Source organism: Choristoneura fumiferana, chromosome 18 (genome assembly GCF_025370935.1).
Source record: "Choristoneura fumiferana chromosome 18, NRCan_CFum_1, whole genome shotgun sequence".
In the NCBI taxonomy this organism is placed as follows: Eukaryota; Metazoa; Arthropoda; class Insecta; order Lepidoptera; family Tortricidae; genus Choristoneura; species Choristoneura fumiferana.
This window is the reverse complement of record NC_133489.1, coordinates 7,130,549-7,154,059: the sequence shown is the minus strand read 5'-3', so window position 1 is coordinate 7,154,059 and position 23,511 is coordinate 7,130,549. Positions and strand designations below refer to the sequence as shown.

Sequence of the window (23,511 nt, the reverse complement as noted above, 5' to 3'; positions counted from 1 at the left end):
AATTTTAAAGAAATAAAGTACACTTTTTTTTTTTAAACGCCCGTTGCTTGATGTTTTTGTATGTGAGAGGAAGAAAACGAGCATGGGATTTTTTATAGGTCCCTAAGTTGAGTTAAATTTTTTGATATTTTATTTACCTAAAAACCTAAAAGATACTAGCTGTTGTGAATTCGACCATTGGAACTTTTTTTTACATAAAATTGACCTCTATCTCAACTGATATAAAATGCAGATGAGGCCAAAGATCTCACTGTTTCAGTAACAGCCTATTTCTAGCCGTGAATGGATTGAATTCGATTCAGCTTACTAACACTGTAAGTCAAAAGACTTGTAGCAAAAAACATATTTTAACGAATCTATCTTTTTTTTTTCAAATTATGAATAAGGCACGGTAGCGCAAATTTTTATCAAAGTTTCCCGAAAGGTGATAGTCAAATTTACGTGAACAAAAACCCAATTTTAAATTTGATCATTTCAATTAACTTAATCACGGATTATAATTTAATAACAATTGGAAAGCGTAACCGTTTCAATTTAACCCTTCAACGCAAAAACCACGGGGTTCAGGTGATTAAAGTTTTTCCCGATTAAAATGTAACTGCGGGTCGTCGGCATTACATTCAATTTCAAATCTCCCGGATAACACTCTTTGTTTAATTTTCCCACTTTCGGGAATTTCAACCCCTGACGCCACTCCCGATGTAATGACTTTTGTTCAGTGTTTGGTTTTGTTGAAAGTAATTATCGGGATGGCTCATTATGGTTAATTTTGCATTTTTGGTATGAAGGTATGAAGTAATAAATTACAGGCGACCGGATATCCAAGTGGTTAGCGAACCTGACTACGAAACTTGAGATCCCGGGTTCGATTACCGGCTGGAGCAGATATTTGTATGAATAATACGAATGATTGTTCTCGGGTCTTGGATGTTTAATATATATAATTATCGATATAAGTATGTTTATCCATTGCCTAAGTATCCGTAGTACAAGCTTTTCTTAGTTTGGGACTAGGTCAATTGGTGTCAAGTATTCCATAATAGTATTTATTTTTATAGTAAAAAAAATACCAAAGGCCATATTGTCTAATGCGTGGGAGCTTGTAATCGCATTCGCTATCTCTCTCTACCTTCATCACACGATTGTGATTCAGAGTGCGTTAGACAATAAAACCTCAGCAGCTTATTAAAAGTAAACACAGTCTAAGTACATCCATTAAACTAAATACTAAATCATTAAAAACTATTATTTACAGGGCTCTTCGGTCAAACGTTGTTGCACTCACCACATATACACTACATCCATAGTAAAAGTACACTTCACTTTTACTATGCTACATCTCTCTAGAAATATAAGATTAAGATTAAGATTGATTTATTTGCCAACATGAACAATACAGGATAGGCACACAGAATACAAATAAACAATAAACTAATAAAAAATGCGTTTGCCAGTCCCTTGCACTGTGTGGCAAAAGGAACAGGCTCAACCATCAACGAGGAAAACTCTAAGGAAACCCGCTCAAAGGCGTTTTTCAATATCACATACGTTACTGGGTCATGTCATGCTTACTAGCGAAATTATACTAGCTTATTTGAGTCTCGAGCAGGTGTGGGAAGATGGAGTGTCGGCTTACGCCTTTGAGACCAGAGCGCAATTTGTGTGCCGGTTTTTCATCCCCATATTATGTAGGTGCGTGTTTTTAAGATTCTGAGGCGAGTTTTGAGACAGAAAATATTACGACGGGCATATTTTACGTGCAGTTACTTTGGCAAAATATTAGTGATGTTGCAACTATCTAAGTATGGGAGTTTTTTCTCGCGGCATCGCTCGCATAAAGTATTAGGTATGTCTGTTAGGTGCTATTAGTCGTACGTAATTTAAATTTAAATCATTTTATAAATTTTCATTACAATTATTTATTTCGTAAAGTGAGCACTTACCTAATTGCATGTCTCTAGAATACTTAGCGGTTAAGGTTTGGAACTTTACATGATCTTACGAGGGCTGTTTGAGAAGTCCTTTTAAAAAAACATTTATAAAACCTTTTTTTTTTATGACATTAACACTAGCAGGCAGTCTTTCACAAGAATGCAGACCTCAAGAAATCGTATTTTTTGGAGGGGATAAAAAAATGGAAACTCGCTGGAATAAGGGTTTGGTCATTTAAGGAATGTTGAAAGATAAATTTGATTTGCACAAAAAAAAATCTGACTTTTTAAAAGGACTCTTCAAACAGTCCTCGTATGTATCACTTATGTATTATTTTAGACATCCAAACTTGCCCAGTCATTTTAATAACGTGAAAAGTAACTTTACGTAGGTGTTTTGGATAAAAAAATCATTTTTTATACATTATTGGTGTACAGTCGCCATCAGATATTTCGGAGCGGCCAAGGTGGTCAAAAAATCCTTTTCGGCACATGCACTCTATTATTAAGGTATTAGAGTTCATGTATCGATATTTTTGACCACCTTCGCCGCTCCGAATTATCTGATGGCGACTGTACCTAGTTAGTGAGCTTAACTTTACCGTCTCACTTCTTACACAACACAAATCGCAATACTAACATCAGCTCCTCACAAAAATACCAACTCTGGTTTTAGGTTAATGAAGCGACGAGAGATGGCGCTAGCTGACAGAACCGACAGCAGAAAAAAAACGAACTACCAGTTGAGTATTACAAAACAAGCAAGAAATGGGACCACGGAACAATATGTTGTTCCATTGGCAATAGGAGATTTTTTGGTACAAGATTTTTTGGACATTGGTATGTCAGTCAACATAGGTAACGTTATTAATTGATTCAGTTACGCTGCGGAGGTTACCAATGCGCTACAACTTCTTAACTTTTAGGTCGTGAACGAACTTTTTCGGCTCATAAATGATACGAGTAGATGATACGAGTGGTTAAGAAATCGGTCCCTAGTTCTAATTATAGTTCTTTGTTAAATAAGTTTATTACCTATCTATCATGAAATAGTTACTTTAATAAACCAAAAGCCTTTCTTGAACAAACTCCTCTGTTGAGGAAAACAAAATCTAATTATACGCTAGAAATGTTCGTCAAAAAGACGATCGGATCTCTCGTAAATAAACCCCAAATTTGAGAGGTTCAAAACAAAATTTTGTGTAAGGATTTCACCGATAACCCTTCCTTTAATCCTGGGATATTCTGAGCCCCGTGCACGCGGCATTAACTGAGCGTTTATTATGCAAAGATGAAGGGTGCAAACGACGCTGCCAGGGTTGACAAGCTGAGGAAGCGTAAATTTCATCGATTTTGAGACGTCTATGTTGTTGTTTACGATATTGACACGTTATTATTGAATTTGGGACGTTAATAAATAAGAAAATCTTCCTTACAATACTGTACCTACCTATTAGTGGTTTTGTATTCCAAATTTATTACTTAAGTAAATTTTACTCCTAATACATTGTGTTTCTTCTTGAAATGTATTTTATTTGCGAATCTTCATTGAAGTTTAATTTTCACCGCCACAGGCATAAGTGTAACAAGTCTCTGCCAATAGATATCTTTTTTGCCTCTTTGAAAGTTGATTAGGTCCTTCTTACTAAGTAGGTACTTGCAGTTAATTGCTACCGTTTAACCGCTTTAATTCATTCTCCCTTCCAATGTACGAACACAAAGCAAACAAAAACATCTTAAATATCACATGACATATTGTTTCAACCCTGCCAGCCGAGGAACGTGTGAAGTAAATGAAGTGTCGCCTTGTTGGCGAACAAACACGCTACGGACGGACTGTGGGCTTCCGTCAACCCTAGTAAACGTACGGCCGTCAACCCGTGGTCGACCGTGGGCATTGTAATGGTTGAAACTGTAACCAAGGAGGTGAGAAGGCTCGAATGAGTGCATATGTCGGCGGCCGATCGTAAAATTCCCCAGATCACGAAATTCCTAGGCATATCGTGAAATGGCGCCATTTCATGAATTGGCTAAGGGACATCCGCCATATCGTTCAAAACTCACCGTTTAACGATTTGCCTAGTGACGTTTAGGCATATCATGAAATTCCTAGGCATATCATGAATCGTCGCCATTTCATGATTTGGCTAGTTTAGGCAGATCATGAAATTCCTAGGCATATCATGAAACGCCGCCATATCGGTCCTGGCACTTCGCCGGCCGCTGCCGCGGCACGCTCGCTTCGCTCGCTCGGCTCGTGCGTTGTGGTCACAATTCATACTAACTACCTAAATTTAAGTAACCTGGCACAATAAATTGGCACATAAATTCCGCAAAACTCAGAGGTGCAAACCCGCATTTGAACCCACATCTTCTGGAGTCATAGGTCAAGCCACTGGGCTATCGCGGCTTTTTATACTACACCTAGCAGTGGCGTGGCATCACAACTCGATTCCCTCTGGGTTACTTACCTTAAATTTTAACATGACGCCACACGTCAGTGATAAGTGATGACAAGTATGGCAAAGCTTACGTGTATTTATTACTCACTCCGAGAAGTTGCATTCGAAGACTCATTGTATTAGTAGATTGATAACCAAGGGTGGAAAGTGACCCATTTCACCCGTGAGAGCGCCAATAGTTCGAGGGGAAATGGGTAATTTCACCCGAGTTACACTCTACTTTTCATATCGACTGTGAGGAAAGTAATAAACTACAAAAAATTAGAATCACAATAAATTGAATTTACTTATATCCAAAAATCGAGTTGGTCACGATCAAGGAGCTTATACACAAAAGTGGACGTTGAACGAAGAAGTTTGACCTTTATTACTTATTTATATATTCCATCTCTTTCTTTCATATTTCACGAATGACTTCCATCTCTTTCTTAACCTAACTAAAGAAAGAGATGGAATATGTTCGTGACTTAATAAAGATCAAATTTCTTGTTTCAAACGGATGTTCGTCGTTCAACCTCCAGTGTTGTATATAAACTCCTTGGTCATGACGTGCATCTAGAAATCTAGATGGCCATGCCGAAACGTGAAAAAAAAGTGTCATTGAAGTAACTCAATGAGGGCTATCGTTTTTTGTCTCACTAGATGGCGCACTGTTGCGTGAGGTTTTTAAGTATGGCTTTCAAAGTCTGTTATTACGGGCGTGAAAACAAAGTTTAGATTAAAATTATATTTAATACACCTTAAAACCGTACCATAAAAATATCGAGCATACCACAGTCAAGTGTTGCATAGTCCCGTTTTGTTCGAAAAAAAGGGAGGACAAAGGTTTCCGAAAGACAAAACTGTCTCAAAACACAGACATTCATTGCCCCGGAACGCATATTTGCCATAATTAATTTCAGATATTGCAAAATATTCACAAAATTATTCTAATTATAAATTAACCCGCGTAGCTCACCCAAAAACTATGAGATTTGACATTTCGGAGACCTCACGCTACACTAGCGCCTCTAGCGGCGAATTCATACGCGATAGCCCTCATAATCTTCGACTCCGTGGCTAATCGATTTTTTTTTTTAAAATACTTTCCACCCTAGAGATGAAAACGCAATTTCCGAACAGGAGAGATGAAAAACATTATTCACTACATGTGTACCTAAATCACGCTTCTCTAAGGCTCCGTTTCAACCAGAGATGTGCGAGGATGTGTTGCGAGGAATGCGTTTTTAGGGTTCCGTAGCCAAAATGGCAAAAACGGAACCCTTATAGTTTCGCCATGTGTGTCAGTCTGTCCGTCCGCGGCTTTGCTCAGGGACTATCAATGCTAGAAAGCTGTTATTTTGCACGAATATATATGTAAACTATGCCGACAAAATGGTGCAATAATTTTTTTTTTTTTAAAATAAAAAAATTTTTTTAGAGTTAGGGGTTTTTTTTTTCTCATCCAACCTAGTAGTGTGGGGTATCGTTGGATAGGTATTTTCAATCATTAGGGGGTTACTAAAACAATTTTTCAATTCAGTGATTCGTTTGCAAAATATTCAACTTTAAAGTGCAAATTTTCATTAAAATCGAGCGTTCCCCCCCCCCCCCCTAAAAAACTAAACCGGTGGGTGGAGGAATTTTAATAAATTCAGGATGGTAGTAAGTATATCAAACTTACAACCTGATGAAAATGTTCACTCTACGCCAGCGATACGTCAAGTGAAGTTTCAAATTAAAATTTCCCACTGCGCTCTTCAACTCTGCGTTTGTCATCGAAATTTTTATGCAAATGATCGCCCCAGACGCGACAGTAATGAAGGAAAAATAAATTGATTAAAAGTGATTGATTTGCTACCTGACGCGCGATGATTGATCGACGCTGTTGCGATTTAATTCCGAACTCATTAATAATCGAGCCTGATGACTTGAACTGAGATGTTTACGGCGAACCGCATTAGGTGATGAATTTCTGTTTTAATACATTGAAAAATAAACAATCGACTAGGTGCGGAGAGACGTGGGGTGCGGGCATGTCACACATGCTCATCGCGTCATATATAATACACACTAGGTAGCCTGCGACTCCGACCGCGCTGAATTCGTTTATGGCTGGCTATCCCGCGGGAACTATGCAATTTTACGGGATAAAAACTCAACTATTGTCCTTCAAACTATCTGTAGGTATACTGAATTCCATCTAAATCGGTTCAGCGGTTAAGACGTGATGAAGTAACAAACAAACAGATTTACAAACTTTCTCATTTATTATATAGTGGGCTTCATCGTTTTCTGCTGCTTCCGCGTATCAGGCGTGGTAGTTGAATTTTAATTGTCATACAAACGCAAAACTTACGTCGTGGTAATATGTATTTACTTTGTATTAGGAACAAACTTGCAAAATTTCATGTCTCTAGAGTTAGTAATTGAGATTTTAGGATAATATTTTACATACGCCTAAAGGAATATCGATATAAAAATCAAAATTCCTGCTGTCTGCATAGTAAGAAAGAAAGAAAAAAAATACTTATTATTTATTGTAAATTCGTCTACACAGTTTGGCTTGAGAGAGCAACAAACTGAGACAAAGACCATAACGTAAAATTTAATATAAACGAAGGAAAAATTACTCCGCAGATAGGTACGGATTTACTCATTTTCTTACGAGTATCTTCCCCGAAAATCTCACAGTAGATATAAATTGGTACATAACAAATAAAAGGTAGAGGTGTGAGATAACCCGCGTATCGCGCCTCGACCTGTTCGTTTCTTTACCTAAGCGATATTGCGGGTAATTTATTAGAGCAACAGCGTACATTGTATAATAAATGCGCACATAATGTTCCTTTTCACTCAAATAACGGCCTTGCTTTCAAGAAACTGTACGTTAATTGCATCATTTCTCCCGCAGAGGGCGCCATCAATCTGTTCCCGAATTTTGCCGAATTCCCCCGATTTCCCGGTAAAATTGCGAGTCTGCGGCGTTTCCTCTCGCCTTATTGTTTTATCCATTCGGTTCGTTTAACTTTATGATTTATTTCGCTTACTCTGACCAGAATAATTTGCTTTCCATCCGACTTCATCGTTATTTTTTATCATGATTTTTATGCTTTCATATTTTTGTTCACAACAGAAGATGTTAAAAATGAATTGATATTCGTATGCAAAGCGCAAGCTAATGTATGCAAATTTCTGTTGGTAGTATCGTAATAAAAATCGGCCAAGTGTATGTCGGGCCAAGCGCAATGTAGAGTTCCGTACTAATATGCGCCAATATTTAGTTTTGAACGACCAAGTATTACTCATTAAAACTTGTATAGTATAATAAACTTAATTGTAAAATGAAATTTTATGTACCTATCTAAATATATACTAACGTTGTTTCACTGAACTATTTTCAGAGATTTGATCAAATAATTAATATAGATGTCCCATGTTAGAGTTATGTCACTGAACGTATCTAGTATAATATTGCCTGTGAACGACGTCTTTCGTGGCTGCTTAGACCGATGTAAGAGCTACGTGTTCGTCCGCAGGCCTGACAAGAGAAGCTTGCGAACGTTGGTGCAGAACCGCTTCAGAATGAGATTTCTGTTTCTTGTCTGCAACCAGTCTTCCCACCAGGGTTTATCACAATATACGAAATAGGTAACCTAATAATCTTTATACCACCGAAAAGCCTTGTCGTGAAGCCATGATAGCTTAGTGGTTTGACCTATGGTCTTTCAAGCAGAAGATCGTGGATTCAAACCCGGGCTCGCATCTCTGTGTTTTTCGAAATTCATGTGCGTGCGAAATTAGGTACTGAAATTTATCACGAGCTTTACGGTGAAGGAAACGTCGTGAGGCAATTGGTGAGTGTGAAGTTCCCAATCGCACTAGGCCCGCGTGGGAACTATGGTCCAAAGCCCTCTCATTCTGAGAGGAGAGAGAAGGCCTGTGCCCAGCAGTGAGACCTATATAGATAGGCTCTATATACGTCCTAATCTTCATACAATTGTTTATCATATCCAATCCAACACTGTACATATCTCGGTCATTAAACATCCCTGTGTTAATCCTCGTCTCCAGTGTAATGGGAAATCGGGAAAAGCCTCTGTCCCGCGAGACCGCTTCGGGGAGATATTCATCTTTTAAATCTTACTGCAGCAAGGACCAATGCGGCAGAGAACAATGATTTCTTTACAAGTTGTTTTTAAAAGTATAAACATACAGTGCAGTGGTTTCTCGTTAAAATCCATACTTAATATTATAAATGCGAAAGTGTGTTTGTATGTTTGTGTGTTTGTCCGTCTTTTACGCCGTAAAGGAGCGACGGATCGACGTGAATTTTGGCATAGATATAGTTTATGGGCCCGAGAGTGACATAAGCTACTTTTTATCCCGGAAAAATGCACAGTTCCCGAGGGAACAGCGCGCGATAACCGAATACTACGCGGCCGGAACCGCGTGCAAAAGCTAGTGTTATTTGTAATTTGATATTTACTATTTATAGGTACTCGTAATACCTATAGAAAGATACTGAATAATTTAATCATGCTTCCAAAAATAACACAGGGACCGATTTATTAAATCACATCACTTGAAAACGTTATCCAAAAGAGTAAGCAATACAGCATTTGATTTTACGGCCAAAATTTAGTGAATAAAAGGTTAAAGTTTAGATTACAGTAATTTCTAAAAGACTTTTCCCTATGCAGCAAGTATGGCTCTACCTACTTGCGTTTGCGTGTAATGTCACATTGTCATGTTAGTATCTCTATCTCTGTCTAACCTTCTACGAATAATAATTCTAATCTTGTATTACAAACCTTTGTAACTTTGTTATATTTACGTAGGTAAGGATAGCTTAAAAGTCTTTTTCCTTTCGATAGCATGCATTAAACAAGCTGTGATTTATGAAATAAATTAAAAAAACTAACATTTTGAAATAGGTAGGCACCAGCGGAATACCTAGTCCTATTAATTTGACTACCTGTTTCCCCGACGGAGGTAAAAAAAATACGGAGACAGAATATGAGCATATTCTCAACGAATTAACTCGCCAACTCCAGCGAGAGCTCTGTATAATCAAGAATGACCTGAAAAATTTGTAATCGTCAGCTAAACTCACAGGGTTCGTACCCTGCTAAGGTTCGCACTGTGTAGTATACTAATTAAGGTATAACCAATTACGGATAGTTCAAAAGACTCGCGCTGGTAAACAAATGTACCACGACCACTGCAAGTGTAATAGGTGGGTATGAGGGTTTGTACCTACTTACTTATTTATGATTATTAAAAACTCTTTTTGAAAATAAAACATCGTAGCTTCTAAAAACTTATAAATATTGACCTATGGCCAAGCCGTCTGAGCCGAGTCAGCATTAGGGTTTACGCTAGCTGAGCTGACGCGGTTCGCTTGCACGGAGCGACTGGACGTCTATTGAAAAACAGTATGAGCAGCGCTAACTGCGCGCGTTACGTGCGACAGATTTTAAATGGGTCTATATCGACTGGTAGAAAATTGTTAGTCATAATGTATTATTTGTCATAATGTAATGTTTGACATAACTCTTTTTTCTCTGAAACTATTTATTTTTCAGAATTGTTATAAAACAAACCTAACCTAACCTATAGAGTTCTACATGATGACTATTTAAAGAGTTATGAAAAATGTACGGTTTCAGCGGGGGGAAAAATTATGACTAACAATAATTATGACAAACATTACATTATGACTTATAAGATTATGGCAGTCGAAAGGTCCCCATTTTACATGTACCCTTAGTGTAAGTTTTCGGTTACAAAATACGTGTCGATCGCGTTCGCGTTAAAATCTCAATTTGCATGGAAACACGAACAGCGCCTCTAGCGGAACGTTTGCGATGTTCATGTTGCCATACAAATTGAGATTTTAACGCGAACGCGATCGAGACGTATTTTGTAACCGAAAAACTTATACTAATGGTACTGCACCCGCTCCCGTAGGCGCGCCCGCTCCGTGCACCCGCGCCAGCCAGCTAGCTTACAATCATTATATCTAGTAGAACCAACAGAAAAGAAAAGTCACTGATTGTGACTAGACCTAAGAACTAAGTACCTACTTAAAGGAGATTTAGGATTTGATTTTTGAAATCGCGCTTGTACGAAAATATATTTTTTTTTTAACTGCCACTAAACTACCTACTGCTCGTATAAGCTTAATATTAAAAAAAAATTACATCTCGATAATTTCGCAGCTAAATTTGAAATATCCTGTCCATAATTAGCCAACTTTAATTGTAAACAAAGCCTATACTTTCCCCTGTCAATAAAGTCCTTCTAAATCCCATTACGTTACCCTAAACCACTCTATGCCGCAAATTCCAATCAAACCAAGCATTTCTTATCGCGGAATGCCCTATCTGCGAACAAAGCCGGCCATCAGTAATTACTCTCCCTGTTGAACACGTTACTAAGACTTCATTGCCCTCCGTTATAACGTTTCCTGCATGTGTTGATCGTGATTGGGGTGTTTCGCGTCAATAACCTAAGCAACTTAGAAAAGTTGAAGAGCCCCGACATTGTCATTTCAATTTTAAATATCTCAAAAACGCCAGAACCGTTTTTAATGAAACGTAGCTAAAAACCATCGGAAGGAAATTCGCTTTCACGTAAAAAACCCGCATTGAAATCGGTCCATCCGTTTGAAAGTCACGATGCCAAAGTCAGACGTGCAGACGGACATTGGCGTCAATATTACAACAACCCTCATTTTGCATTGGGGGGTTAAAATATTTTTTATCACACTTGCTCGTAAACAGTGTCGTAACATGCAGGCTACCTTAGTTGCAACCCCCCAAATAAAACCCTCGACCTTAATGTGCTTGTCATGAAACCCGTGGTCGGTAAATGAGTCATTGCGCGTACACATTTTCTTGTCATGAAGCCCAAGGTCGGTAAATGAGTCGGTGCCCGTACTGATGGCGCTGCTGCAGGACTACATGGACCACCACATGCACACGCACGTTGCGGCGCATGCTGAGGGAGGTTGAGGGCGACGCTGCCAAGAGCACAGCCTAAGGTATCGCCAATATTTGGAAGAATTATATTTTTTCTTTTACAAATATAAAATTTTACTTGCAAATGTGATGAAAAACATTGTATGTCGCACGGGCGGTACTAGAATTACGAACATCGACTCATTAAAGCCCTCAGTCTTCGACTTCGGGCTTCTAATAGACTCTCGTTCGTAATTCCTTATTTACCGCCCTTAAGACACAATGTACTAAAGTGCTGTGGCGTGTTTTTTACATTCTTCAAAGTAGTACTTCCTTAATTTGAATTCTAATATTTTTAAACCTTTCGTTCATATTGATAATGATGTAAAACAAGGACCCATCTAATATTTTACTAACGATTCCAAAAATAACAACGACTGCTGTCCATGTCCATAAGTATCTGTCACTTTACTGTACTTCAGTCTCTGAATGAAAAACGTACCTACTTATATAGGCACTAAAAATTTGCTCTAGTAAAGTTTATTTGTATCGTCAAGTGTAAAAAAATGAACCTACCTAGGTACCTATTTATTGGAACAATCCCTCAAAAATAGCTTATAACGTCGAATTAAAACAGAGCGTAGATATTATATATGTTTTGAAGCATTGCACAAGTAGGTGGACATATTTTTATCTACACGACTGTACTTTGAAAAGTGTACTTAGCTACAATATTTTATTTCATTCACCTATTTGAATTTAACCTATGTTGCGATCATTCTTAATTTCATGCATCAATCTCATTTAGGAATGTTTATAAATTTCGCCTAAGTAAGTATTAATAAGGAGAGTCCTAGGAAAGTGAGATGTCTATTATAAATTTATAATAGATCTCTTTTTATTGTTTCATTACAATAGAACTACACAACATAATGACTACATAATAAATTCATTTCTGTTTAAAGCTCAAAGAAATTCGCCATTTACCTCCTCTTTTCCGTAATTAAATTTGTTGGAAACATTGTTAGAATTAACGTTAATTTGCTAAAGCACTTCCGTGCCATATTCTCCCCCACGTATGAAACCCGTAACACAAATAAACGTTTAATGGCCGCACCAACCGCTAATTTACCCTCTTTAATTAATCGAAAGCAAACACTGGCCCCGTGCTTTTTATACGCCATTAGAGACCCTTGTGCGGCCCATTTTTGCTAAACGATAAAAAATGCAGTGACAGGTTTCAAACGCTACCGGTAAAATGGAGATAAGCAAGCCATATTAATAATGTCGAAAATAAATGCGGGGCAATAAAAACAGCCATTAGTAACACGCAAAAACGAAAGTGTTGATAAAAATGACGTGTATCGGCAAATAGAAGATGAAAAAAGATTCGCAGTCGGTAGGATTCGAACCTACGCTCCCAGAGGGAATCTGATTTCTAGTCAGACGCCTTAACCGCTCGGCCACGACTGCCATGTGAAGTTGTGTGAAATTATCCTTTAGTTTCTGTGGAGTTGGGTAACAATATCATCAATATAAATATACCTAGTGCCATCCACGAAGACGCATGATTATGTCAAAATTAGCCATTAATGACACTGTAATAAGAACCACGGCACGCGTCTCGTAAATTACTACCTATACACTCAGTTTAAATCTTCTTCTCTCTCTAATCTCTATCTTCTGTCTATACTTACCTATAAAACAATACCGTGACTGACTGACTGACTGACAGACAACGCACAGCCTAAACTACTGGTGCTAAAGACTTGAAATTTGGCATAGGTACATGTACCTCTAGTTTTGTAGGGTTGCACTAAGGAAGGATTTTTCGAAATTTCCACGGGATAGGGAAATATCTAAACTTTTTTCGTTTCTTTGTTTGTAGTCGAATCTCTGAAATTATTGAGCCGATTTTAAACATTCTTTCACCGTTAGTAACCCACACTATCCTTGATTGATATAGTTTACTTCTTATCAGGGATAATGCAAAATTCCCTCGGGATAGAAATAAATTAATTCAATTTCGGAGCTGATTTAAAGAATTCTACATACTATGTTATATGACTGTCCCCAAATGACAAAGACTACTTTTTCTTCGGGAAATTACAAAATTCCAATGGGATAGAAAAAACTGAATTCAGCTTCGGGGCTGATTTTAAAAATTCTTTCGCCAATAGAAAGCTAAACTAGGTATTCCTTATTAGTATAGACTACTCTTCTTCGGAAAAATGCAAAATTCCCGCGGGATAGAAATAAGTGAATTCAACTTCGTGGCTGATTTTAGAAAGTCTTTCACCAATAGAAAACCACACTCTCGTAGGGTACTTTTTCTCCGGGAAAATGCAAAATTCCCACGGGATGGAAATAAGTTAATTCAACTTCGAGGCTGATTAAAAAAAACACTAATAGAAAGCTACAGATTAATCAACAATAAAAAAAATAAAAATGGGGTTAAAATAGTCATTTCTGTCCCACGGGAACTTTACACTTTCTCGGGACAAAAATGACCTATTTCAATCAGAAACGTACAGCTTTCTATGCGAGAAAAATGTTTTGAAAAATGTTGAAGTGATTTTTGGCATAGATAGTTTATGGGCCTGAGAGTGACACAGGCTACTTTTACCCGAAAAAATGCACAGTTCCCGAGAGAACAGCGCGCGATAACCGAATTCCACGCGGGCGAAGCCGCGGGTAAAAGCTAGTCAACAGATAAGTCTATTGTAACGAGTGTCAAGTCAGTCATGTAGCGTGTCCTTTCTTCCAAAAGCCGACAACGGATTTACTGAGTCAGTGTCAAAATCTACAGAAAATCCAACCCTAACCCTAGCCCAGGTATATGTATATACCTTTTGAATTTTAAAATTACGTCTATAATAATAATAAACACATAGCAAGCGTCATTGACTTCATTTTGTCTTAGCAAGAAAAATATTTTTTTGATAACCTATTGTACAATCAAGTTCTAAGATATCGATACACGGCCAAGGTTACAAAAATGTATAAGTACACGACTTTATGTACTTTACATCTAGGTCGTGTAGACATATTTTTGTAACATTGGCCGTGTCGATATCTTTGCACTTGACTGTACCTACTGTTTACAACAAAATGAGCCGTATGTAGTTACCAGATGTAAAATTCAAAAGTCCGGTGAAAAAGCCTGATTCCCGGTAAAAAATCCTGAGAATTGGACGCAATGCCTTTTTTTTTTCAAAACGTAATTTACAATTAGAAAAGTCAATTTTATTATGATCTCGGTTGATTTCATTTGTGCAATTAACAAAACCAGTTGATTTTTTAGGTAATCTCTATTAATTTATTTGCCAATGTTAAATTACATTACGTAAGAATTGACATAGCAAAAGGTAGGTAAAGGTAGGAACTAGAGTTTAACAGCGGTTCTCACACTAGGTCGGGCCTGTATCTTGAGAACCCAGTGATTTGGCATTTAAAATAAACAAACTGTAAGATTTCGCTTTTACAGAGCAGAGATGGCTAGCATGCATAAAAACACTAAAATATACGTACAAGCTATAATATAAAAATAAAGTAATTAATTTAAAATACTAGCTAAATTCCTCTGGGATCTGTGTCTGTGTATGAGAGAGAAAGTAGCATACTTTTTAACTTTGTGTCCATTGGTTTGGGTGTAGAATTCTGAACATCACATAGTCTGATGATGCGTGGAAAACGGCGCGCAAAGGCTGTTCTAACCTTTGTTTGTGTGATGCGAAATGCTGTTTTCTTCAGTAGAGCATTCTAAAAATATAATTGAGAATTCTAAAAGTCCTGAGATTTCCAAAATACGACAGTTAGCGTCAAATAAAAGAGGGCGTCCAAGGTTTTCGTATATTACTTATGGGATCACACTGACACCCTTGAAAATAAAAAGTGAAACAATTACTTACAATAACTTAATCACCTCGGTGTGCCTCGGTCCATTCCCTTGCTTTCGACTCTAACTGTACATACCTACATACTTGCACATCATTTCACGCGCTTACATACTTGCACAAACTAATCCACTATTTCGCCTGCTCGCACATGAGGCGCCGTGGCTTAGTTGGTTAAAGCGCCTGTCTAGTAAACAGGAGATCACGAGTTCGAATCTCGTCGGGGCCTACCAGTTGTGGAATGACTTTTTGCGTTTTTTTTTAATTTTATTTTTAGTTAATCAGTAACTTTTTTTTGGAGCCTTAGGGGCTGTTTCACCATCCATTGATTAGTGTTAACTGGCGGTTAGGTGTGATGCCGTCTCTATTTGTTTTGTTCGAATAGACGGAGACGGCATCACATTTAATCTTAAACATATTTATACAGTTGGAAGCATTTTCATGACAATTTATCTGGTTTTTTCTCTTATTTAAACTTCTAGATAAGTCAGGATTTTTTTTTAGTTTGGACATGTACTATTGAACCATTTTGATTTCTGTTCTGATCTGACCCACCGTAGACGGAAATCAGGCTGGTACAGTCAAGGGCAAAGATATCGACACGGGCAACGTTACAAAAATATGTATATGTACACGGCCTTAATGTTAAGTGCATAAAGTCGTGCATACATATTTTTGTTACTTTGCCTGATATCTTTGCCCTTGACTGTACTCGTAACACTATTCTCACCGTAAGTTTCGTAAATAATCCCCTTATCAAAAAATGCGATGACACTAGGTATGCACTATGACATTTTTTGTGAAAGGGTTCCACAACCTAACTGTTGGGTACGAGGGCGACACTGAAAGTTTTTAGAACTGGCCACTTGTAAACAATATAATAAAAAAGTAAGTTTAAATTTTGAAAATGGAACTCTTTGTCAATATTATTGAGTATGTATTTCATTAATTTGTCATTTGTTTTACGATTTGGCGGCAAATTGAAAATTGTCTGTATCACGTCAACATGAATTTAACGCGAGAAAATTTTCGTGCAATGATTTTTTATGACTTTCGATGTCATTAAGTCAACAAGAAAGCTATGATAGACTTCGATTGGCTTTTTATGATGAAGCCCCATCTCGTACGACCATTTACAACTAGTTTAATGAGTTTAAACGTGGTCGCACTAATCTCACCGATGATCTGCGTGAGGGACGGCCTTCTACGGCGACAACTGAAAATAACATCAGTGTTGTGCGGCGTATGATAGAGACTGACAAAAGAGTGATGTATCAGCAGATTCGGACAAGCTTAGGCATCGGTATGAGTCAAGTGCATAAAATCCTCCATGAACATTAAGCGGTCAGGAAGCTTTGTGCGAGGTGGATACCTCATAATTTGACCGAGGCCCAAAAACTCCGTCGGGTTGATTGGTGCCGTGAAATGATTCAAAGATTTAACGGAGGTGACTCAAATGCTGTTTTCGACATGCTTACGGGTGACGAAAGCTGGGTTTACCGTTATGATCCAGAAACCAAGAGACAGTCTGCTCAATGGGTGTTTTCTTTCGAGGAGTTGCCAACTAAAGTAAAGAGAGGTCGAAGCGTGGGAAAAAAGATGGTGGCCTCGTTCTTCGGAAGGACAGGTCACTATATGCGACAATTGTTGTCAAATTATGCGGATCAAAAACAGTTACTGGAGAGTGGTAAGTACACTAACAATTGTTTGCCACTTGTATTGGAAAAAGTTCGGGAGAAACGACCTCGAAGTAGGATCCTTCTTCACCACGACAACGCCTCGTCGCACACCGCCAAGCGAACGATCGACTATTTAGTGACGTCAGACGTGGAATTACTGGGTTACCCGCCGCATAGCCCCGACCTCGCACCTTGCGATTTTTATTTATTCCCGAAAATAAAAGAAAAACTTCGAGGAAAACTTTTTATGAACACCGAGGAAGCAGTGGGTGCGTTTCAAAAGGCCGTCGAAAAGACCCATAAGGACAAGTGGGCTAAGTGCTTTTCACAGTGGTTCCATCGGATGCAGCGGTGTATTGATGTGAATGGAGACTATTTTGAAAAGATATAATAAAACTAATAACTTGCAGTTTGACCCTCGTACTTACTTACATAGAGTGGGTTGCGATAGTTGTGTAGGTATAGTCAAATCAATTTGATGATAGTACCAATAATTGACTAGGGCGGTTAAACGATAACGACGATGGTACTCGTAACGTAGTTAACACAATCCCACCGTAAGTTTCGTAAATAATTCCCTTATCAAAAAATGCGATGTCACTACATTTTCTATGAAAGGGTTCCACAACCTAATTGTGGGTCATGATTCAGTTGGTTACTTACATAGCGTGGGTTGCGTAGTCAAACCCATTGATGAAAGTATAATTGACTAGGGGGCGGTTAAAAAATACAACTAACTATAAGTATATTTTTTTTTATTGAGAATTTCTGCAAAATATTAGCTTAATTTTTTATTTTTACCACAGAATATTATTTTATTTAAATAACTTCTGTATAAGTAATTCATTAAATAGCCAACTTTCCTTTATCAGGATGATACCAGTAAAAGGTGACTCTTGTTAACTAATTGCGAATTTTTGCTAATTTTGGGCACCGAATGTTTGTTACTTGATTACGTAAATAAAGTAATTTTGGTTAGGTATGTACTTGCGTTAGTATGCAAGAGTATTATCTGCGTAGTTACAATCATATTCGTAACCGTCATGTCGAGCAATTAATGTTACGCAGTCCACATGTAGACTCCAATTTTATTTATTTATTTATGTATTTGGGCACAAACGGTACAATAAAACTTACATTGTAAACAATGACATCAAACATTGACCAACAAAGTTGCCACAGGTTATTAGAAGTGACTATATTTATGGAACTTGGCTTCTAGCAATGTCTAATATTATTATGTGTACCAAAACTTTCTCAGGAAGGCCAGCCAAATTCTAGAAGTTTTTTTTTTTTTTCAAACTACCAAGAAATTTACACCACTTTGAGAACAAATGTGCCGCTGCCACAAGGTAATTGAATTTACGGTTGGTTCTCTAGATAATATTTGATTTTGAGGGGTAATTAAAAGACAGAAGGTTCATATTAATCACTCGTATATTCACAGTTTCGTCAATTTATATATTTACACATGTACAAACAAGGTACCTCAAGTACGATCCCAAATAGGACACCTCACTATAAATAAGGTAGCAACAAACTAAAACCAAAGCACAGATATAAATATTCTGTGACCAAAGTCGTCTACATAACGTAGACCTATCGTATAAAAAACTTTCTGCGACAAATAATTTTAAATTGAGCGACACAAATGCAATGCGCTTCTTATAAAATGTATGTCTCTAAAATACTGATGAGTGGTAATGGGTCTTAACATTCACATCTGAAACATGGATGATGGGACGGTGATTATGATTAAAATTCGTTAGAGGACCATAATTTTTTGTAAAGCCGCGACCCATTCATACAAATTTCTCATAAGTATGATAAGCCCATTAGAAGAGAACCACTACCTTTTTATCAAGTATGTTTTTAAGACAATCTTCTTCTTTAAATAATCAAAAACAGTTCGCATCAATTCGTTCTGATAACTTTAAAAAGTGTGATCAAAATTTAAACTACAGTATAGAAATTCGGACACGTTTTTATTAAGTATTAGAAAATTTTCAAGCAGAATCAGTCCACTTGCACTAATTAATGTCACTTAATTTTCACGTCACGAAAATTACATAGTTCCCGCAAGATAGCAATAAACGAATTGTTTGCAGACGAGGTAAAGTAGCACTTTCAAAGTTATCAAGAAGAATTTTTGGTGTTGGCAATTTTCATATTGTTTTGCTGGTGTTATGAGTTAATTAATTTCACAATTTAGCACTATTTGGCACGAATTTTCAGCAACTCGGGACAAAGAATATATTTCTTTAAATTAGTTTCAATTTATTCAATACTTCTTACTGGCTGCTACAGATACTGTTGTTTTGAGCTTAGTTATTTTACCCCATGATTACACATTACACAGTTGCACTGACCATCAGTCATACTATTGAAGCTCACCACGAAGCTATTATTTGAAATAAAACATTCGTGTAGTCAACTGTAGTCTTGGCTTAAAATAGTACAAGTAAAAACATTTTATTGAAGTTTTTTATTATAAAATTTAACCTGTAAAATCGTCTATAAAAATCTAACTTTTAACACAAAATGGTGGTACAAAGAACGTTGGAAATCTTCACGGCCTGTTACTCAATTTTACTGATACTTGCTAGATATTATTAAAGATTATAAACTGTTTACATTAAACTTTAAAGAGGCTGTCGTAAACTGAATAACAAGACGTAAAGATCAGTAAAGTATGTTGGCAAATGTTAAGCAATAAATTGATACAATTTGATACTATACCAGTCTTAATTAGTTTATATTTTCTCTATTAAACATCTAAAAATCTTTCATAAAATCTGAGGCACATTTAATATACGTATCATACAATACAATATAATCACAATGTAACTAAATTTTAGTTCTATCCAATATTTACAAACCAAATCTAATCTAATATGGCAGTAATGAGGTTTCAAACAATAATTACCAAGTATAAACAAGATGTTGTTTGTTATGATTTTGAACTTTGTTCTGGTAATGCGGCAGATTTATTACTTACAATCAACGTTAAATAAACCAATAATCATAATTAATAAAATCTTGTTGTTAAAAAGTTCAAGAAATTCAAAATCAAAACAGCCGCCATCCGAATAGAGAACATCTAAAATTTACAATAGATAAACGCTTAATAGAATCAGTCTCCGTTATAGTCTCTACACTCGCGTCCACTCACACAAGTTCACGAAAGGGCACACGCGCTTGGTAATAAGGCCCCTGACGTTTGGAATCACTGAATTTGACACTTAGTTCACTTATTGTTAGACGAAGCGCGTGAGTTGCGTGTGGAAGTCGCGCAGGAAGATCTGTAGCTGCGGCAGCGTGGGCCGGTCGTCGGGGGACATCGCCCAGCAGTACGCCATCACTGCAAACCTGGGGAAAAATATTAGTTGAGACTTTACAATTTCAAAGCAGCAAATATTCGTATTAATACATATTGAATTGAGTCAGTAAAAACTGACGAGCATATTGACTGGAGGTAGAGTTAACTAATTTAATACCTTATAGGTAGTGACAGTAAATTGTGCACACAATGCTGTAATCAGGTGTTCTATTTAATGATATAATTATAGTAAGCACTGATAAAACGATGGTTGTAAGTGGCAATCGAATATTGGACAAGATAATGTCACAGACCTTATCATGTCCTTTTGCGGTTGCAACTTAACACCGTATTCGTCTTATCATAATTAACAGTACTTACTATTAGGTACTTGTTGCAAATTGTTACGAATATTTAATTTAAAAGAACTATTTAATACTTAGAACTCATTATTAATATCACTCCCGGGACTAAATCATGTCAAGAACTGCTAATATTGTCTCGACGTTTCACGAGTAGACCACGACCTCTACAATGTGGCCGAAATGTCGAGACTAGTCTGAAGTACTTATGAGTCAAAATCGCGAAACTTAACAATACACTTACAACTCATCTGGACAGTTGGCGGGCTGCTGCAACCGATAGCCGTCCCTCAAGTACGCAGCTACTTCAAACGGATCCACCTCAGCATACGGCTGGTGAGCCAGCGTCGTGAGCTCCCAAAGAAGCACTCCCAGCGCCCACACGTCCGCCGCCGGGCTAAACTGTCTCTTGCTCAGAGCCTCCAAAGCCAACCACTTGATTGGCCTGTTCTCGTTGTCACCTAAACAGTGGTAGTCCGCCGGGAACAAATCCCGCGATAAAGCGTTGTCGGCTATCATGACTCTGAGATTCTCGTCGACACTGTTGACAAAAATAACTCTATTATTGACCAATTCAAATGAAAACAAACCGTTCTGAAGACGTGATTGATCGGTGTTTACTTACATGCAATTTCTAGCAGCGATATCTTTATGTAAGACATGCTGTGAGTGTAAAAACGATAGGCCATCTAAGGCGTGTAGTGCCATTCTGACTACATGTTGTGTTGTTAGTGGCGGAGGAGGTGGTGCACTCCCTGCCGCCCCTCCGACTGTCACCCCTCGGCAAGCCAATAAGAACTGCTTCAGGTTTCTTAAGTTAGTGCCCCAGGGGTACAAGAGGAATGGAGCAGTTTGATCTTCGATGCTGACGCCAAGTACTGAAAGTACGCGTTCGTGTCTTAGGCCATAGAGCATACAACCTTCTTGAAGGAGTAGCGATACCTGTAAACAAAACTTTATTAAGGCACTTGATCCAATTAGAGAAAAATTATGTGTAAAAAAAAGTTACTCATGGTAAATAGAACGTACCTGCACTTGAGAAGCATGTTCAGCAACAGTCTTTACGAGCACTTCTTGTTCCCTTGCGTCCTCATCAGCGTATGTGCCTTTGTATACTCGCCCAAACGTCCCTTCCATCGCCACGGAGCGCAACCTGACGCGGCACCTCTGTATAGTCAATTCCGCTATTCTCTGTTGCAGATCTCTCGCTCTTTCCTCGGCTGCTGCGGCGGGAATGGAAGTTGGACGTCGATAACTGGTGTAACTTGCAGCTGATTTGCAGGAGGAATCTGGTAAGAACGCGTGTGCGTCCTGCTCGTCGCTACGTGCCCGGCGCAGCTTCCTCGCTCGCGCTCTGCATGCTGCTGCAGATACCGCGGCGATGAGCAGCGCTGCGCCGGCGCAACCAGCTCCCGCGTAGAATATATCAGCTGACGTTGGCGCTTGGGCAACACTATCTACCCTAACCGCGGGTTTAGGAGCGTCTTTAAGACAGATCTTCCTCCGTCGGAAATGAAGAGTGGTTGATGAAGATCCAATAGACACATTTAGTGATATCGTAATGTCCACCTCGGCGGCCACAGTGTGCGTACAAGGCAAGTCTATTTTCCAGGTCCGCGGTTCCGTTGGCACGAATCCTTCTTTTGTAATATTAAACGTTGGTGGATGCAATGCCTCCGGATGCGAAACCACTTCTACGTTCAGCGTGTAAGGTAACTGCAACAAAATAAAAGATCGCTTACTAAATAGAAATATGTTAATGGTTTTCTGTTTCAGAACATAAAGAGCATTAGGAACGTATGTGTGCATGAAAAATAACTGATCGATAGGCTGTCTAGGAACCGAAAATACATACGAAGCGAATGAGTTTCAAGCAGCGTTAAGAGCGCCTCGGGAATCCCAGCCGGGCCCCGAACACTAAATTTTTATACAGTTTTGCTATTACAATTTCATCAAAAATAATAGCACAACTACGTGACCTCATTGCGCGGCCGCAGCACGCCGATATGAAGTAACGGTTTAGAGCCGTCACGATGTTAACCGTACAAGATTGACGGACAGCGGCACGCGAGCCCTGTACGGAGCACGGCGCGGGATCAAATGTCGAGTCACCCACCGCGGGGGCACGAACGGCGCTCCTTTATAGTAACGCCATGTATGTAGATGCCCGTAAGGTCAGGCTCTAGGTATCTACCATATTCTACTGTTAAATTGTAGTAACGTTACAGAAAATTTATAGTAATGTTTTGAATGTTTGAATTATTTCTCTATGTATTTTTAAAAGCCCTATTATAAACTTGAACTTTCTATGCCGGTAATAAACTAGAGTTTGTGAAAGCAATATTTCGTCGAACTGCATCTTTCCTTTACCGGAGTAAGTCAATGCAGCCTGCCACTCGAGATACGTCTCGAATAGAATCGGCGGTAATAAGCTCCTATGTCAAACACAGATTCAGCAATGCAAGGAGACATGTATGTAGCAATATACCTACATGTATACCAGCAAATGATACGTTCAAGAGATTTCTTGTCGGCGTTTTTGCTGTGAATAACGATCATTCGATACACGGGAAATCGAATACCTGTTCCTAACCTCAACTCGAATTCGGACATGTATTACATACGTTGTTATTTCAAAGTCACCGCTGTTTGTGAACCGGCAAGTTTCTATGATGTAACGATTAAATTAGAGTCATTATCTCATTACCGGGCTTGTAACATGCGCGGCGAGAGCAAACGAAACAATTCCCCGCGGGCCCTTTGGCGCGTACAGAGGCAGTTCGTGAAGCGTAGGTGCGACACCAGAGCTAATTAAATATTATCACTTGCAGCAGACAATGCCGCTGCGATCGCTCATCGGCGCTAGTTGGTCACCAAATATTTACCCTGCCTAGTCAAAGGCACCGCCGCGTAAATAG

The 23,511-nt window shown here is 38.3% G+C and overlaps 1 protein-coding gene and 2 non-coding genes across 3 annotated transcripts in view; 1 reads left to right on the top strand and 2 right to left on the bottom strand.

Annotated features, from left to right (window-relative positions):
* Positions 1-12,728: 12,728 nt before the first annotated feature.
* On the bottom strand, positions 12,729-12,810 carry TRNAS-AGA (transfer RNA serine (anticodon AGA)). The gene has a single exon. It is a non-coding gene; the product is annotated as a tRNA-Ser (tRNA).
* A 2,578-nt stretch (positions 12,811-15,388) lies between these two features.
* TRNAT-AGU (transfer RNA threonine (anticodon AGU)) lies at positions 15,389-15,462 on the top strand. Its single transcript has one exon. It is a non-coding gene; the product is annotated as a tRNA-Thr (tRNA).
* A 2,869-nt stretch (positions 15,463-18,331) lies between these two features.
* The window catches only part of dnt (tyrosine-protein kinase Dnt), a 42,885-nt gene continuing 37,705 nt past the window's right edge, over positions 18,332-23,511 (bottom strand). Inside the window, exons 3-6 of the mRNA XM_074101117.1 lie at positions 21,623-22,309; positions 21,219-21,535; positions 20,838-21,134; positions 18,332-20,281 (exon numbers count right to left, since the gene is read on the bottom strand). Of these exons, the coding sequence (XP_073957218.1) occupies positions 20,170-20,281; positions 20,838-21,134; positions 21,219-21,535; positions 21,623-22,309 (1,413 nt within the window). The 3' untranslated portion in view covers positions 18,332-20,169. The remainder of the gene's footprint in view (positions 20,282-20,837; positions 21,135-21,218; positions 21,536-21,622; positions 22,310-23,511) is intronic.